Below are 19,614 nucleotides of genomic sequence, written 5' to 3' on the forward strand. Positions count from 1 at the left end.
TACCAATGACTCACAAATATTTGACATGGTGCCAACAAAATAGCGTGGCACTGCAGATAGATTTAGCAGGCTACGATGGCTCTCTCCATGTGCATTTTCCACCACACAAGATGTTTACCTTTTTGTACAATGTGAAAACTGAGAAACAGCGCTTATGCCAACAACGTCCAGTACAAAGTTTAACAGTCTTTACTGATGGTTCTGGGAAAATGGGAAAAGCAGCAATAGTATGATATTTGCAACAACAATGGCACCATCATGTTGTGTCTTGTAAAGGGTCGCTCCAAGTGGTAGAACTACAAGCAGTTATTGAAGCTTTTAAGTTATGGCCTGATGAAGCACTTAATATTATATCAGACGTGATGTACGTTGTTGGAGTAGTGACAAGGATTGAGAGGTCATATTTAAAACATATAGACAATGAACAATTATTCTTACAGTTTAGACAATTGTTGTATTTGACAGAACACAGGGTTCAACCATATTTTATTAGACACATTCATAGTCACACCAATTTATCTGGGTTTCTATCACAAGGGAATGCTTCAGCAGATTATTTTACAGCTCCCATATGGGCTGCTACAGTCCCTGATACTTTTCAGCAAGCTTGGCTATCTCATGCTTTTTTCCATCAATCAACAAAATTTTTGTCTAGACAATTTCATTTACCTATTTCTGATGTTAAGTTTATTGTTCAGACTTGCCCAGACTGTCAACAATTTCAAAATATACATGTACTTGCGGTGAATCCCCAAGGATTAGCCTCTTTGCAACTCTGGCAAACAGATGTTACACATATTCCAGAGTTTGGTCAACTGAAATACGTGCATGTCTCTGTCGACACCTTTTCGCACGCCTTGTGGGCTACTGCCTTGGCAGGTGAAACAAGTCGCCATGTGCAAGCACATTTTCGACAAGCTTTTGCAGCTTTAGGTGTACCTTCACAAATCTAGACAGATAATGGCCCCACATATGCTAGTAACTCTACTAGCAAGTTCTTTCATCGATGGGGCATCAAACATACCACAAGTATCCCACATTCCCCTACAGGTCAAGCCATTGTAGAATGCACACATCTGATTCTGAAACGTTTTTTGCAAAAACAAAAAGGGGAGGAAGTAGGGGAAACACCACAAAACCGATTGTCAAAGGCATTGTATGTGATGAATCACTTATATCTAAGTGGTGCAGCCCAAATTCCCCCTGTGACGAAACACTTTGCAAGTATGACCCAAAAACATGCTAAATCAGAAAGAACCTACGTTAGTTATGGTCAAATCACTAGTTAATGGCCAATGGGAAGGGCCACATGAGTTGATAACATGGGGTCGAGGTTATGCTTGTGTCGTTACAGATCAAGGTTTGCAGTGGGTGCCTGCACATTGTGTCAGACCATTCCTGAAGAAGCTCAAGCCAACAGCTGAAGAAGAAGCAGCGGCACCTGGTGGTGAAACCAATTTGCTACCTGACATACAGCTAGACGACAACAACAGAGGGTGATACACAATTGACTAGTCCCAACCCTTTGGGACAATGTAACGTAGCCTCTCTGATCATCTGTACAGCATGTCAACCATGTTGTAGGTATTACAATGTGTAGTAAGCATCGTCCTAGTATTGTTGGACATAAGCAATGCTTTTTGGCTTCTCTCTCAACCAAAGACTAATGTTTTGACAACTTTAGCCAACATGACAGGACAAGACTCTATCTGTTTAGCTACTGCATCTCTGAGCAATCTTTTCTCAACATGTTTGGTTGGTGTTCCACTAGACACCTGGCCTATCCCTGAAAACAAGAGGCAGCTGGCTGGTGGTCAAAATGTGACAAATAATTGGGACGGCTGGGTCATAGACCTACAACAAGGTGGTTTGGAACCCCAAGAAATTGAGTTACTAGGATCAGTAAAAATGGATTTTTGTTTATATTTCAATTATTCAGGAAAAAGTACCTCTTTCATGCAAGTGATAAACACCTCATCAGCTGTATATTGTAATCAGAGTTTTTGGTGTAATTATACCAGTCCCAATGTATCTAAGGCCACCAACACCCCTTTGAAATTGCTCACAGGAATATTTTTAATTTATGGTGATAGAGCCTGGCAAGGGATTCCTTCCCACATAAAAGGAGGGCCATGTTCTTTAGGGAGATTAACCTTATTATCTCCAAACACATCAGCCATTTTAATGCATAAAAGAGGAAAAAGAATTCATGCCTTTGACAAAGATTGCAAGGATAATATAGAATTTTGGGGACTGGGCAAAACTGTATTGGCCTCCATTTTTGCGCCTGGAGTTGCAGTAGCAAACACTTTGAATATGCTTAACAAATTAGGATGTTGGTTAGCAAAACAGACTAATGCCACCTCCTTAGCATTGTCTGGGCTTTTAGCAGATGTTGATTCAATTAGACATGCATGCTTGGAGCATGCATCCCAGAGAATAGTTGCATATATAAGGAGGCTTGTTTCTGTAATAAATGGCTCTAGCGTGATTCACATTGAATCGGAGTGCAGAGTCCTTTATTTGTTCCAACAGGAACTCCTGGAGAAGAAGGTGGCCCTGACAGCAGAGGAGCAGCAGCAGCTGGTACAACACGTGATGCAGCACAGCCTCCCGGCCATGGCTTCCAAGTTCCCCGTGAACATCAAGATCTCCAACCGAGGTAATGGGATGCAACTCCCCCGCTTGGATCACCTCATCCATTGGCACCCCAGGGCTGCCCAGAGAGGCTGGGGTCAAGCTTCTCTTGGGCAGGTTCTTGTTTCTGTTCCTCTTAAAGCTCATATTGGTATTTCCTTTCCCCAGATGACAGACAGGAGACCACATTGAAGCTGTCCAACAACGGCATTAGCAGTATCAACATGTCAATAGAAATAATGGAGTTGTCTACACAGGTAAATAGAAGGGCCACTTGGCCTGTGTAATTGCATCTGGGAAATCCAATAACTTATAGCCACTGCCTGGTGTCCTGGTTTTGTTAAAAAACAAGTTTCTCTTTTAGTGAATTTGCCTGTCAGCTAAAGCCTTCATATTAGCTGCATTTTCCTGCAGAACCAGATACATGTTTTGGTAAACATAGCAATGGAATGTGAAGTTATTGATAAGCATGGATGGACATCTCACGAGAGGGGCAACGACAAACAGGTGACCAAGAAACTGACCAACTGTGTATAACATTCTATTCACGTGAATACCTCATATAAAAGTGGGAGATCACGAGGATCTCATCCCTTTACTTCTTTTCCTTTTGCTTATGGCCGACATTAGGAGAGGACCTTGCTAGTCGTCCCTGAGAACTGAGGCCTAGTGAGAGACTGAATCCAGCTCCAGGTGGCTGCAGAGTCCAGTCCAGGACTTCGGGTGCCAGCTCTGCAGTTGCTGAGACTTTCAAGATTGGTTTTGTATATTTTGTATTATTTTCTCTATTCTTATTAGTAGCATTAGTAAAACATCTTTAATTTTTCCACCTCTCTTCTCTCTGTCCTTCTTTTCCTCCCGATCGCCTGTCCTTAGTGGGAAGGGGGGAGAGGGAGGGGCAAAAGGGGGAAGGGGGGGGAGGAGAGGAGGTTAACAATACATCTGCCAGGGTTTTATTGTCACCCTGCAATCAAAACCCTTGACACCTTGTCAACAAGTCCTTCCTTCAGTCTGATGTCTTTACTATAAAATTCATTGTAATTAAGTGGCAGGGCCTGGGGAGAGGGAGCAGGTGAAGGAGGGGATCGACGAGGCTGGAAATTGGCCCCCAGGAGGGCCAAAGTAGGGGATGGATGGATGGATGGATGAATGGATGGATGGATGGATGGATGGATGGATGGATGGATGAACTCAGGCTGAGGTGCAAAAAGGCACCTGGGGTTATCCCCCTTCATGGGATCCTGCAGCAAGGGCTTGAATTTGGGGTCACCCTGATGCTGGTGTTCCTAGAGGGTCTCTAGATGGGTGCAGAGGTTGGCTAGGTGCAGAGTGGGGCATTGGGCTGCTTTGCTGGAGCAGTGGCTTCTTTGGGGTTCTGGCATGCACCTACCTGGCTAAGCAGCTCACCTCATACCCCCCAGTTCCCTGCCTGCCTTGCTGAGACACCCCCAGTTAAAATCGATGGCTTTTCCTTCAAGACATAAATATTTGACAAGCTGGAAAGGTCAGGGTTAATCAGCATGTGGGGCTGTCAGCAAAATGGTCCCAGGCCACCCCGTGGGCTACCCAACATGGGTGAGAGCAGCTGGGCTGGGGGAGGCACTGAGGGTCATGGGGAGAGTGGCCTGGGGGAAACTGGAGTCTCCAGGGGTGCTGGTCCCACCCTCCCCAGCCTGGGTGCTGGGGAACAAGAGAGCAGAGCCCTCAACCCTGAGTTTGCCCTAACCTCCTTGCTCTTGCTCCCCAGGCATCCTGTTCGCTCGCTGGCCCCCAGCGAACCTGGCACTCGATTGTGGAATAATTACTGAGGAGGCAAATTATTGAAACTAATTATCGAAGTTATATCCACATCCTCAGCACATAAGGCAGCTGCTCAGCATGCAAGGAACCTGCTCTGCGCTGGTTGCCCCCCTCCCCCCAGCCCCACAACCTGGCTTGCATCCTAGATGTTCACACATTGGGGGAGCTCAGTGTACTGGCACCAAGGACAATGGAGGATGGAGCAGTGTGGAGATACCATGTCCAGGCTCTGTGTACGAGTCAGGTACAGGAACTAGATGGTACTGTGCATATAGCTGCTGTCAAGTAGGACAAAATATTCTATTCCATCCAAAATGCTAGTTGCTGAGCTAGCAGTTGTGGTGAAATTTGTCCTGTGGATGAACTTTGCTCATTATAATACCAAAACACACCTCCATCCCAAAAGCTACATGCCTCCATACTCCCTTGAGCATGCTCTCTGAATTCTTTTACGTCTATACCTTTAAAACTGAAGTGAGAGAATTTTACACCAATAGATAACAAAGGTATGTTTGACTAGAGACACTCAAGCTCCACCTAAATCAGGGGTGTCAAACTCATTTTCACCATGGGCCACATCAGCCTCGTGGTTGCCTTCAAAGGGCAAAATGTAATTTTAGGACTGCATAAATATAACTATTCCTACATTTATAAATTACATCATTTTGGTTTAATTTGGTATCACTCAGAAGCTAAGCTCAGCCGTCCCCAGCCCCTAGTAATATACTGAGGACAAGCTGGAACTCAAGGGGGTTTAGTTTCTGCCAAATTAATCCTTTTAATGCAAGGAAGGAGCACCCAGAGCTGGCCGAACCTTGTGCATGCTCCAAACCCACTGCTTCCACCCCCCCTCGCACAGCCACACTCCTGCCAGCACCTCACCATAGGAGAGGTGCCTCCCCACCTCAAAAGTAGCTGGGGGTCCCCAGGGCCTGGGAGTCTGAGCCATGGGAACTGGCAAGGCAGGAGAGGGAACCAGAAGGTACCTCTTGCTGCAATAGTGAACTGTGTCAGTGCAAGGCTGTGAGCACCCATGTGGGCCCTTTTGTCCCTTACCCCTGTGTGTGGGGCCCCTTCTGTGTGCGTGCCGTCTGACACATGCACCTTTCTTCCCAGGTGCTGCCCCACATGACTCCCCCATATAGCTCCTGCCTGCCCTGCTGCCTGGGGCACACCCAGGCCCCACATGATGCATCCCCTACACACTGCAGCCTCTGTGCATGCCTCAATGCACACACTGCATTCTCTACATTGCCACACTCTCAATGCACACATTGCATCTGCTACACACTGCCTCCCCTATACACATCTCTATGCACACTGAGTTCCCTATGCACACTCTTGGTGCATGTGCTGCTTCCCCTACACACTACATCCCCTATACACATGCTGCACTCCCTATAAACACCCTTGGTGCCCACATATACATCCCTTTGTACACCCTCATTGCAGTGTGGCCCCTACACAGTGCAGCCCGTATAGACTGTAGTCCCTATACGCTGCAGACCCCCCTATGCAGCACTTCTATGCTGCCTAGGCTCACTGCCCCCACCCTGAGACACCCTCAGGGTCATGAGTGCTCCCTAGCCACCCTGTGCTGGGAGCACCTCAGCCCCCCAGGTCCCCCTGAGGGGTAGATACTGGGAAAACTAGTGAGACTGCTGGAGATGAGATGTGATAGCTTATTAGGTGGGGGTGGAGCTTAAGAAGGTGGGGCTTGGTGAGGCTTAATACTAGGGGGTGGGGTTTGTGCAATGGGAGGAGCTTGTTGGTGGGGGCAGGGCAGAGAGGCCCCTCCCAATACCAAAGACTGCCTGGATGCCAGGGTCCCCAGCCAAGGGGCAGGGAGACAGAGGGCACTGTGCCAGGCACTCCAAACTACCTCACTGGGGCCAGACAGGAGCCTCCCCAACACACTCACACCCCTGGGTGCCCAAGCAGGTGAGCTCAACTCTACCACAGCATGGGGGGGCTGGGGCTCAGTGCTGCCAGGCTTCCCCCAGTACTCCCACCATGGCCACATTACTCTAGATATCTATTAAAGGAAATGAACTGCTGAACCAGACAAGTGCTGCGGGTGGTATGTGTGACTGTTGAGGGTTTAGATTGCGGGGTGACAATAAAACCCTGGCAGATGTATTGTTAACCTCCCCTCCCCCCCAACTTCCCCCTTTTGCCCCTCCCTCTCCCCCATTCCCACTAAGGACAGGCAATCGGGAGGGAAAGAAGGACAGAGAGAAGAGAGTTGGAAAAAATTAACAATGTTTTACTACTGCTACCAATAAGAATAGATAAAATAATACAAAATATACAAAACCAATCTTGAAAGTCTCAGCAACTGCAGAGCCGGCAACCAAAGTCCTGGATTAGACTCTGCAGCCAACCGGAGCTGGATTCAGTCTCTCACTAGGCCTCAGTTCGCAGGGACGACTAGCGAGGTCCTCTCCTAATGTCGGCCATAAGCAAAAGGAAAAAGGGCAAAGGGACGAGATCCTCGTGATCTCCCACTTTTATATGAAGTATTCACGTGAATGGAATGTTATACACAGTTGGTCAGTTTCTTGGTCACCGGTTTCTCGTTGCCCCTCTCGCGAGATGTCCATCCATTCTTATCAATAAGTTTGCATTCCATTGCTATGTTTACCAAAACATGTGTCTGGTTCTCCAGGAAAATGCAGCTAATATGAAGGCTTTAGCTGACAGGCAAAATTCACTAAAAGAGAAACTTGTTTTTTAACAAAACCAGAACATTCCACCCCTTATAATATGCCATTCACTGAATACTTAAACCTTATCAATACAATCTATCAATACAAACTAATAAATCACTACTACTATATATGCATATACATATGTACATATATACACAGGAGTAATTAATCTTAATCAGTGGACCATCCTTTGAAAAGTTCATTAAGTTCATTTTGTCACAACAGTCTCCCAGGGCAGGAAAAATGGTACAAGTGCATCTCATGACCACTGTTTGTGGGTTAAAGACATCAACTTCGAAGAAGTTGTCAGGCGCCACTTGAAGAAGCTAGCTCTGGTTTCATCATCACTGTCTTGATCGGGAAGACACTTATTAAATACTGTTAGTATGGCAATTCACATCATGCAGTTCAGTATTGAATATTTTCACCTAAAATCAAATCCCCTTGAGGTACACACCGAACTTCTCCATCCTTAAGCATCACCCACCAGGTGCTGCCAGGTCCCTGGGCAAAAACAGTCCCACGAATGGGCTTGCCTTTGCCTGAGGCAGGAATAACCCAGACTGCCTTTCCTAACATGTTTTTCTTGTGTACTACAGGGACTTTATCTCCTTCTACAATACGAAGAATTTCGGATTGGGCAGGCCCAGCTCGATTGGTTGATCCCCTAGTGTTGACCAACGAAGTGGCTTTTGCTAAATGTGAATCCCAGTTTTTAAAGGTTCCACCACCAAGTGCCTTCAGTGTAGTTTTTAGCAAACCATTGTACCTTTCAATTTTCCCAGAGGCTGGTGCATGATATGGAATATGATATACCCACTCAATACCATGTTCTTTGGCCCAATTGTTTATAATACTGTTTTTGAAATGAGTACCATTGTCTGATTCAATTCTTTCTGGCGTACCGTGTCGCCAAAGGACTTGCTTTTCAAGGCCCAAGATAGTATTTCGGGCTGCAGCACGAGGTATGGCATATGTTTCCAACCATCCAGTGGTCGCTTCCACCATTGTAAGTACATAACGCTTACCTTGACGTGTTTGTGGAAGTGTAATATAATCAATCTGCCAAGCTTCTCCATACTTATACTTTAACCATCGCCCCCCATACCATAGAGGCTTTAACAGTTTCACTTATTTGATTTCGACGCAAGTTTCACACTCATGAATAATCTGTGAAATAGTGTCCATAGTTAAGTCCACCCCTCGATCGCGAGCCCATTTATATGTTGCATCTCTACCTTGATGCCCTGAAGCATCATGGGTCCACCGAGCTAGGAAAAGTTCACCTTTATGTTGCCAGTCCAAGTCCACCTCAGCTACTTGAATCTTAGCAGCTTGATCTGTTTGTTGGTTGTTTTGATGTTCCTCCGTGGCTCGACTTTTAGGCACATGAGCATCTACATGATGAACTTTCACAGGCAGGCCCTCTAGCCAAGCAGCAATGTCTTGCCACAGTGTGGCAGCCCAAATGGGTTTACTTCTGTGCTGCCAGTTGCTTTTCTTCCATTGCTGTAGCCACCCCCACAAGGCATTTGCTACCATCCATGAGTCAGTATAGAGATAAAGTATTGGCCACTTCTCTCGTTCAGCAATGTCCAAAGCCAGCTGGATGGCTTTTGCTTCTGCGAATTGACTGGATTCACCCTGTCCTTCAGTGGCTTCTGTAACTTGTCGTGTGGGACTCCAAACAGCAGATTTCCACCTTCGATATTTTCCTACAAGTCGGCAGGATCCATCTGTGAACAGTGCATACTGCTTATCAGTCTCTGAAAGAGTATTATACGGTGGTGCTTCTTCGGCACGTTTTACTTCCTCCTCATATGGAGACATCCCAAAGTCTTTACTTTATGGCCAGTCTGTAATCACTTCTAAGATCCCTGGGCGACTGGAACTTCCAATTCGAGCTCATTGCATGATCAATGCAATCCATTTACTCCACATAACATCGGTTGCATGATGTGGAGAGAAAACCGTCCCTTTGAACATCCAGCTCAGCACCGGCAGTCGAGGTGCTAGGAGGAGCTGTGCTTCAGTACCGATCACTTCTGAAGCAGCTCGAACTCCTTCATATGCTGCTAGTATCTCTTTTTCAGTTGGAGTATAGTTGGCCTCAGATCCTTTGTATCCTCGACTCCAAAAACCTAAGGGTCAACCTCGGGTTTCTCCTGGTGCTTTCTGCCAGAGGCTCCAGGTAAGTCCATTATCTCCGGCTGCGGTGTAGAGCACATTTTTAACATCTAGTCCAGTCCGAACTGGTCCGAGGGCCACCGCATGAGTTATCTCACGCTTAATTTGTTCTAAGGCTTGTCGTTGTTCCAGGCCCCACTCAAACTGGTTCTTTTTTCGAGTTACTCGAGTTACCAGCATCCAAAAGAATCTGAATTATTCTCTCACCTTTCTCGAAGACTTCTTTCGCTGTGTCGACCCATACGATGATGTCATCAATATATTGCAGGTGTTCTGGAGCTTTACCTTGCTCCAGTGTGGTCTGGATCAGTCCATGGCAGATGGTAGGGCTATGTTTCCATCCCTGCGGCAAGCAATTCCACGGGTACTGGATGCCCCTCCTGGTGAAAGCAAACTGCGGCCTGCACTCTGCTGCTACAGGAATAGAGAAAAATGCATTAGAAATGTCAGCTGTAGCATACCACTTAGCTGCCTTTGACTCCAGTTCAAATTGCAGTTCTAGCATGTCAGGCACAGCAGCACTCAGTGGTGGTGTAACTTCATTCAGGCCACGATAGTCTACAGTTAGTCTCCACTTGTCACTAGCCTTACGCACTGGCCAGATTGGGCTGTTAAAAGGTGAGCGAGTCTTACTGATCACACCCTGTCTTTCACAGTATCACAGTATGTTTGGGATTGGAAGGGACCTCAAAAGATCATCTAGTCCAATCCCCCTGCTGGATCAGGAACGCCTAGGTGAGGTCGCACAGGAACATGTCCAGGCGGGTTTTGAATGTCTCCAGAGAAGGAGACTCCACAACCTCCCTGGGCAGTCTGTTCCAGTGCTCTGTCACCCTCACTGAGAAGAAGTTTTTTCTCAAATTTAAGCGGAACCTCTTGTGTTCCAGCTTGATCCCATTACCCCTTGTCCCATCATTTTTTGGCACCGAGAAGAGCCTGGCTCCATCCTCATGGCACTCACCCTTTATATATTTATAAACATTAATGAGGTCCCCCCTTAGTCTCCTCTTCTCCAAACTCAAGAGCCCCAGCTCCCTCAGCCTTTCTTCATAAGGGAGGTGCTCCACTCCCTTAATTATCTTCGTTGCCCTATGCTGGACCCTCTCCAGCAGTTCCCTGTCCTTCTTGAACTGAGGGGCCCAGAACTGGACACAATATTCCAGATGTGGTCTCACCAGGGCGGAGTAGAGGGGAAGGAGGACCTCTCTTGATCTACTAGCCACCCCCCTTCTAATACACCCCAGGATGCCATTGGCCTTCCTGGCCACAAGGGCACAGTGCTGGCTCATGGTCATCCTGTTGTCCACCAGGACCCCCAGGTCCCTTTCCCCTACACTGCTCTCTAATATGTAATTTCCCAACCTATACTGGAACCTGGGGTTGTTCCTGCCCAGATGCAGGACTCTACACTTTCCCTTGTTAAATTTCATTAGGTTATTCCCCGCCCAACTCTCCAGCCTGTCCAGGTCCCGCTGGATGGCAGCACAGCCTTCTGGCGTGTCAGCCACACCTCCCAGCTTAGTGTCATCAGCAAACTTGCTGATAGTACACTCTATTCCCTCGTCTAAATCGTTAATGAATGTATTGAATAATATTGGCCCCAGTACTGACCCCTGAGGCACTCCACTGGATACTGGCCTCCGACATGACTCCGCACCATTGACTACCACTCTCTGGCTTCTCTCCTTAAGCCAGTTTGCAACCCACCTCACTACTCTATTGTCTAGACCACACCTCCTCAACTTAGCTGTGAGGATGCTGTGGGAGGCTGTGTCAAAGGCTTTACTGAAGTCAAGGTAGACCACATCCACCGCTCTGCCATCATCCATCCACCTTGTTACATTCTCATAAAAGGCTATGAGGTTGGTCAAGCATGACTTACCCTTGGTAAAGCCATGCTGACTGCCCCTAATAACCCTCTTATCCTTGATATGCCTTGAGATGGCACCAAGGATAAGCTGTTCCATTACTTTCCCAGGGACAGAGGTGAGGCTGACCGGTCTATAATTACCCGGGTCCTCCTTCTTGCCCTTTTTGAAGACTGGAGTGACATTTCCTTTCCTCCAATCCTCGGGCACCTCTCCCATTTCCCAAGACTTGGCAAAGATGATGGAGAGCGGTCCAGCAATGACTTCAGCCAGCTCCCTCAGCACCCGCGGATGCATCCCATCTGGACCCATGGATTTATGGATGTCCAGACTATTTAATTGCTCCCTAACCCAGTCCTCATCGACTAAAGCAAACTCCTCCATTGACCTGGCTTCATCCGGAGTCTCAGGGGTACAGGGCTCCCCAGGACAGCCTCCGGCAGAGTAGACAGAGACAAAGAAGGCATTCAGTAATTCTGCCTTCTCTGTATCTTCTGCCACCAGGGCACCCACCCCATCCATCAGTGGGCCTACATTGCCTCTGGTATTAGTTTTATCTGCTATGTATTTGAAAAAGTTCTTTTTGCTGTCCTTGACCCCTCTCGCCAGCTGTAATTCTAAGGAGGCCTTGGCTATCCTAGCTGCCTTCCTACATCCTCTAACAGCAGCCTTATATTCTTCCCAAGTGGCCAGCCCCTGCTTCCACGACCTGTAAACTCTCCTCTTCTGCTTGAGCATACCCAACAGATCCCTATACAACCACGCAGGCCTCCTGGCTCCCTTCCTTGACTTCCTTCGTGTGGGGATGCTCTGATCCTGAGCGTGGAAGAAGCAATCTCTGAATGCAATCCAGCTATCTTGGGCCCCTTTTCCTTCAAGCAGTCTTGCCCATGGGATTTCCCCCAGCAATTGCTTGAAAAGGCCAAAGTTAGCCCTGCTAAAGTCCAGGGTTGCAATTCTACTTGCTATTCTGTTCCTGCCACCCAAGATGCTGAACTCCACCATCTCGTGGTCACTGCAACCCAGGCAGCCCTCAACCTTTACTGCTTCGACCAGACCCTCCTTGTTAGTGAGGATGAGATCCAGCAGTGCACCTCTCCTAGTCGGCTCCTCCACCATCTGCATGAGGAAGTTATCATCAATGCACTGGAGGAACCTCCTGGACTGTGGCTGGCTGGCTGAATGGTCCTTCCAGCAAACATCAGGAAAGTTAAAATCCCCCACAACAACCAGGGCCTGTGACTGTGAGGCCACTCTCAACTGCCCATAGAAGGCCTCATCAACTTCCTCAGCCTGATCTGGTGGCCTTTAACAGACGCCCACAACAGTGTCACCCCTGCCAGCCTGTCCCTTGATCCTGACCCATACACTTTCAACTCGCTCGTCATCCACTCCTGGGCAGAATTTAGTACATTGTAGTTGCTCTCTCACATAGAGAGCAACTCCACCACCACGCCTGGCTGGCCTGTCTTTCCTGAAAAGGGCATAGCCATCCATGACCACATTCCAGTTATGTGAACTGTTCCATCATGTTTCCGTAATTGCCACCAGATCATAATCTCCCGACCGAACATAGGATTCTAACTCCTCCTGCTTATTCCCCATGCTGCGTGCATTGGTGTACAGGCATTTCAGGGAGCGAGCAGAGCACACCAATTTCTCCCTAGGGGCATAGGAGGCCACCCGGTCCTCATCAGTTTTAGAATGCTGCCCCACTGGGACAAGCCCAGCTACAACCCCATCCCCCTTCGAGCCTAGTTTAAAGCTCTCCAAATGAGCCCAGCTAATTCCTGCCCCAGCATCCTTTTGCCCCTGTGTCCTGGTTTTGTTAAAAACAAGTTTCTCTTTTAGTGAATTTTGCCTGTCAGCTAAAGCCTTCATATTAACTGCATTTTCCTGGAGAACCAGACACATGTTTTGGTAAACCTAGCAATGGAATGCAAACTTATTGATAAGCACGGATGGACATCTTGTGAGAGGGGCGACGAGAAGCAAGTGACCAAGAAACTGACCAACTGTGTATAACATTCCATTCACGTGAATACTTCATATAAAAGTGGGAGATCACAAGGATCTCGTTGGCTTTTCCTTTTTCCCTTCTGCTTATGGCCGACATTAGAAGAGGACCTTGCTAGTCGTCCCTGCGAACTGAGGCCTAGTGAGAGACTGAATCCAGCTCCGATTGGCTGCAGAGTCTAATCCAGGACTTTGGTTGCCGGCTCTGCAGTTGCTGAGACTTTCAAGATTGGTTTTGTATATTTCGTGTTATTTTCTCTATTCTTATTAGTAGCATTAGTAAAACATCTTTAATTTTTTTTCCAACTCTCTTCACTCTGTGCTTCTTTTCCTCCCAATTGCCTCTCCTTAGTGAAAAGGGGGGAGAGCGAGGGGGAAGTGTGTGGGGGAGAGGGGGTTAACAATACATCTGCCAGGGTTTTATTGTCACCCCGCAATCATAACCCTCGACACCCTGCGAGATAAACCTTTCCCACTTGACACTGTCCGGGCTGGTGACTTATAAAACCAACCATTATCAAAAAATCCAAAGCCCTGCCTGTAGCACCAGTCTTGGAGCCAACCATTAAGAGACTGAATTTTCCTATTCCATCCCACATCGTTCCTTGAAGATGGAAGGAGTGAAGAGAAGATCACTTGAGCCCCTGAGTCTTTCACCATCCTTCCCAAGACCTTGAAATCGTTCTTCATTCCCCTCAGACTACGGGAAGCAGCTTCCTCCCCATCTGTCTGGAAGACCAGCAGCGGGTAGTAGTCTGTCGGGTGCACCAGTTTGGGGAGCTCTCTAGCAATATCCTTGATCCGGGCTCCAGGTAGACTACAAACTTCCCCAAGGTGAGGGTCAACCCTGCATATTGGGCCCTCTGTTCCTTTCAGAAGGGAATTTCCTATTACAATCTGCGGAGAGAAATCCCATCAGAGTTCCAGACCCGAGCGGACGGAGGAAGAAATGCGGCCGACTCAATATGAGTGATAAAGCATACTTCAACTTTATTGCCCGAGATAGCGTGCATTTATACCAAATACCATAATTATGCATACTTGTCTCTATCTAATAGGCTAAGCACATTTACTTACTCCACCTACTTGGGTTTAGCTAGCTATGTGCATCCCACATTCTTCTGACTCTTATCTCTTCAAAAATATCCTAACCCTGCCTTAGTTAGTACTTTTCCGTTCCCCCCTTTCCCACGGCCTAATAGACAAGCTAACTAAGGCCTACTTATGTCAACTAAAATGGGCTCTGCTCGTACAGTTGCTTGGTGGACTCATGTCTGTGCTCCTTGAGCCAATCCCCGACAACAGTCACCCTTCTTTCTTTCTTATCAGAGGCAGTCTTAAGTTGTGAAGTCAACCGCCTCTTCCTATGTGATCTTGTAGGCAGGCTTGGCACCACCTCCTCACCTACCTCTTCTTCAAGATCCAGGGCCTCAAACCTATTACGGAGGGGCACCTGGGGAGACAAAGCAGGCAGGGAGGGGGGCTGCCCGTGATGCCAAACCGGAATACACTTCCAACCCTCATCGTCTTTTAGGTCCCCTACCTCTGCCCGACAGCAAAAAGGGCGGGGCCATCTCAGGACTTCCGCCTCTGTCCGAGAGGGCAGGAGGTCCATCTCCTTTTGGGTGGTACCTCCCTGGGACCTTTCCGACTGGCACGTCAGGGTGTTACTCCACCAGTCGATCTCCCTTTCGCACTCCCTGATGGTCCTCCGCCTCTCAACCTCCTCCTTAAGTTTCACAACCATGTCAAGCAGATCTTACACCTGCTCACACCTCACACAGGTGGAGTGCTGGCCTCCCTCCCCCGGCAGCAGCAGGCTCAGGCACTCCCTGCAGCCGGAGACCTGAACAGCCACCGTTTGGGACAGAACCTCCTCAGTCTGCGTAGCCACAGTCTGTTTGAGACAAGCTCTCCTCCTAGAGGCGACCATGGTCGTCAGCAGTCTGGGATGCTGGCAATAAGTTAGAGGGGCTGACAAGCGACAAGTGCTCTCTGCACCCTGCTACACAAGCTACCACCCCCGCTGCTGCAGCACAGTGTGGGTGGGACTCACCCGCTACACAAGCTGGTTGCTCCTCCCTACACCTGGTGAGCAGCGACTAGTCGCTGCCCTCCCAAAGGATTTTTCAAGGCAAGGGGAGGGGGTGTGGTCGCCGTCACCGTGGGAACGCCCCCCGCCACGTCAGCCGCTCTCTCGCAATGGCTGCCGGAGCTGCAAGGATCCGGACTCGCCGGAAATCACGCTGTCCCTGTACGTTTCCCTCTGAGCTTCCTAATCTCGGCTGAACCTCGTGGTCGGCTGAACCCCGCCGGCTCCAGCTCTCGCTGGGCTGGCTCCGATCCAGTTGACGAATCAACTTCTGGATAGGAATCAAAGAGTCTTGGTTGGTGCGATATTGCCGGCGATGCACTGTCGTGGTAGCAATTGGCACCTGCTGATCGTCAGCCATCAGCAGTCCTACAACAGAAGGATCATCTGAAAGACCAGGCAAATCAGACAGCTGTTCAATTTTCTCAGTGTCCACAGCTGCTATACCAAATGCCCACCTGTTGGAGCGAAATAAGGACTCAGCAAAACAAGTCGATTCAATGTGAATCACGCTAAAGCCGTTTATTACAGAAACCAGCCTCCTTATATATGCAACTATATTCTAATCACACGTCCACGCTCCAAGCATGGATTCGCTAAATGAGTATCATGGGCTGTCCACGCGCTGGAGTCTCACTGATGATACGTCCGGTGATTCACGCCACGCCAGGACCCCGCTGATTGAGGAACACCCCTCTTTCGCACAGCAGATTCTGTTCTCAGCTTCTCGAAGTGGCCTTGAGGTTCCTTTGAGCCTGACTAATTCAGCAACAAATCTTTATCTATCAAAACCCCTCCACACTTCCCCCTTTCTGTTCTTGAATTAGTCAGGCCCCTTTAACCGCACAGTGAATCATTTTTGAAATATACTGCAACACAGAACACGTGATTAACAACATAATTACAATTACATATAATGCAGTTAAACCTTACTTACTAAGATCAAACAACTACCTGCCTATTCTTAAAACCTTAATTCTATTACGACAACCTTATTAACACACTATTTTAATAGATTCAAAATAACCAGACAAGTTAATACAATATTTTCTCTTAAATTCCTAAAAGATTTATAACTGCGCAGTTTATAGAGTAACATACTTAATGCCCTCAGCATATACTAATAATTGAGTTAATATCTTAAAAGTTATCTTAACCTATTTAAAAGATCAATAGCTTAACCTTAATATCCCTTCTAAAACTACCAGTTGCTAAACTTAGATTACTATGGTAGGGATATCTCATAATTTTACCTTATGTATGCATTGACTATCTAATCATAATATCACACTTTTGGATCTCGTGTTGATTGTTCAAATTGCCATTCTTCACAGAAGGTACACCACCTGCTTGCTAATAGGCTTCTAGACCACCAGGTCTGTGAGCATCTATAACACTGAATTAGGATCCATGGTTTACATCTGAAACAGTCCTCACAACTTATCTCCCTCCTGTCCATCTGCATCCGTTGAATCTTTGTTGAATCCACCTCAATCCTCAGCCTGTAATGACACAAACATAACCTTTTCCCCAGGTTATCAATTGATGAGGCCTTTTTCATTGACTAGTAATTTAACCATAACTAATGTAGGTTATTTCTGATTTAGCATGGTTTTGGGTCATACTTGCAAAGTATTTCATCACATACAATGCTTTTGACAATTGGTTTTGTGGTGTTTCCCCTACTTCCCCCCCCTTTTTTTTTTTTTCAGAAAAACAAACAAACAAACAAAAAAAGTTCAGAACCAGATACAGACGTTGGATCTTGACTACGTACCCAAAATCACAAATCAAATTTAGAGCTTCCTCCTTAAAAAGCTCTAAGTTATTTAAAGCTGTGCCAAGTTCTGCTAATTGGGTTGAACCTTCAATAATTTTTACAGAATGATGCCAATCGTTATCTTCATACCAAACCACTACAGCTTTATGAGACTTCCCAGAACCATCAACAAAAACTTTGCAAGTATGTAGGATCAGACCAAATACAAGTATGGCCTATGACCTGATGTTAAAGACTTGCAGGTTCTGCATCAATTTACATTTATGCATGCCAAAAGCTGTGCTGTTAAGAAAACCAGCTAGTGCAATTTATAAAGACATAGATTACAAATAAAAAAAATCAGAATTAAATTTCACAAATGGTACATATATGACAAAAGAATCATGGCCTATTAAGACTTAAAATCATACCCTGCATTTTCTTGATTAGAGTGACAATTGGTATATCAGTCTGTTAGCATTCTCATCATACTGTCCCACAATAGCCACAGGTTGTTTCATAGACAAATCTGCAAGTCCAATCGAATGCAGTCAGCCTGTAAAGTTGTCATAAATTCATTCCTCAAAGTTTCTAAGTCCATTTTGGCTGTCGTATTTATTGGATATGGTTTTCCCTTACCGGATCGAAGTCCTGTTTCAGATTTCTCAGTGTAGTGTTTGCTTTATCGAGACATGGGCTGTTAATACTAGTGGAAATACAGCATTTGAAATTTCCTTGGAGATTTCTCACTTGCAGCAAGCAGATCTGCGCCATCCCAGCAGCTTCTTGTAGGCCATGCAACTAAACAGAATACTCAGAAAACGTTATTTGAGCTTACAATTTACTTAACAAATCTTAACCTAAGAGAGGTATAGGACTCTCGAGGGTTAAGATTGTGGGGTGACAATAAAACCCTGGCAGATGTATTGTTAACCCCCTCTTCCCCCCCACCCCCACTTCCCCCTCCCTCTCCCCTCCCTCTGCAGCCAATCGGAGCTGGATTCAGTCTCTCACTAGGCCTCAGTTCGCAGGGACGACTAGCAAGTTCTTCTCCTAATGTCGGCCATAAGCAGAAGGGATGAGATCCTCGTGATCTCCCACTTTATATGAAGTATTCACGTGAATGGAATGTTATACACAGTTGGTCAGTTTCTTGGTCACCGGTTTCTCGTTGCCCCTCTCGTGCAATGTCCATCCGTGCTTATCAGTAAGTTTGCATTCCATTGCTAGGTTTACCAAAACATGTGTCTGGTTCTCCAGGAAAATGCAGTTAATACGAAGGCTTTAGCTGACAGGCAAAATTCACTGAAAGAGAAACTTGTTTTTAACAAAACCAGGACATTCCACCCCTTATAATATGCCATTCACTGAATGCTTAAACCTTATCAATACAATCTATCAATACAATCTAATTAATCACTACTACTATATATATATACACATATGTACATATATACACAGGAGTAATTAATCAGTGGACCATCCTTTAAAAAGTTCATTAAGTTCATTTTGTCATGACAGTCTCCCAGGGCAGGAAAAATGGCACAAGTGCATCTCATGACCACTGTTTGTGGGTTAAAGACATCAACTTCAAAGAAGTTGTCAGGCGCCACTCGAAGAAGCTAGCTCTGGTTTCATCATCACTGTCTTGATCTGAAAGACACTTATTAAACACTGTTAGTATGGCAATTCACATCCTGCAGTTCAGTATTGAATATTTTCACCTAAACTCAAATCCCCTTGAGGTACACACCGAACTTCTCCATCCTTAAGCATCACCCACCAGGTGCTGCCAGGTCCCTGGGCAAAAACAATCCCACGAATGGGCTTGCCTTTGCCTGAGGCAGGAATAACCCAGACTGCCTTTCCTAACATGTTTTTCATGTGTACTACAGGGACTTTATCTCCTTCTACAGTCCGTAGAATTTCGGATTGGGCAGGCCCAGCTCGATTGGTTGATGCCCTGGTGTTGACCAACCAAGTGGCTTTTGCTAAATGTGAATCCCAGTTTTTAAAGGTTCCACCACCAAGTGCCTTCAGTGTAGTTTTTAGCAAACCATTGTACCTTTCAATTTTCCCAGAGGCTGGTGCATGATATGGAATATGATATACCCACTCAATACCATGTTCTTTGGCCCAATTGTCTATAATGCTGTTTTTGAAATGAGTACCGTTGTCTGATTCAATTCTTTCTTACTTTAACCATCGCCCCCCATACCATACAGGCTTTAACCATTTCGCTTGTTTGATTTCGGCGCAAGTTTCACATTCATGAATAACCTGTGAAATAGTGTCCATAGTTAAATCCACCCCTCGATCTCGAGCCCATTTATACATTGCATCTCTACCTTGATGCCCTGAAACATCATGGGCCCACCGAGCTAGGAAAAGTTCACCTTTATGTTGCCAATCCAAGTCCACCTCAGCTACTTTAATCTTAGCAGCTTGATCCGCTTGTTGGTTGTTTCGATGTTCCTCCGTGGCTCGACTTTTAGGCACATGAGCATCTACACGCTGAACTTTCACCAGCAGGCTCTCTTGACT

The 19,614-nt window shown here is 46.6% G+C and overlaps 1 protein-coding gene across 2 annotated transcripts; it reads left to right on the forward strand.

Moving 5' to 3' along the window:
* The first annotated feature begins 1,354 nt into the window (after window positions 1–1,354).
* On the forward strand, window positions 1,355–7,939 carry LOC110364009 (AT-rich interactive domain-containing protein 3A-like). Of its 2 annotated transcripts, none has more exons than XM_065044717.1 (4): window positions 1,355–1,580; window positions 2,536–2,662; window positions 2,806–2,894; window positions 7,748–7,939. In XM_065044717.1, exons 2-4 carry the CDS (start codon window positions 2,599–2,601, stop codon window positions 7,817–7,819), a joined length of 225 nt encoding a protein of 74 aa, XP_064900789.1. In that variant the 5' UTR covers window positions 1,355–1,580; window positions 2,536–2,598; the 3' UTR covers window positions 7,820–7,939. The 2 variants fall into 2 exon arrangements, with proteins under 2 accessions (XP_064900789.1, XP_064900788.1); XM_065044716.1 differs by having other exon boundaries at window positions 1,450–1,584.
* Window positions 7,940–19,614: the final 11,675 nt, after the last annotated feature.

The sequence above is a fragment of the Columba livia genome, chromosome W (genome assembly GCF_036013475.1).
Source record: "Columba livia isolate bColLiv1 breed racing homer chromosome W, bColLiv1.pat.W.v2, whole genome shotgun sequence".
Lineage (NCBI taxonomy): Eukaryota > Metazoa > Chordata > Aves > Columbiformes > Columbidae > Columba > Columba livia.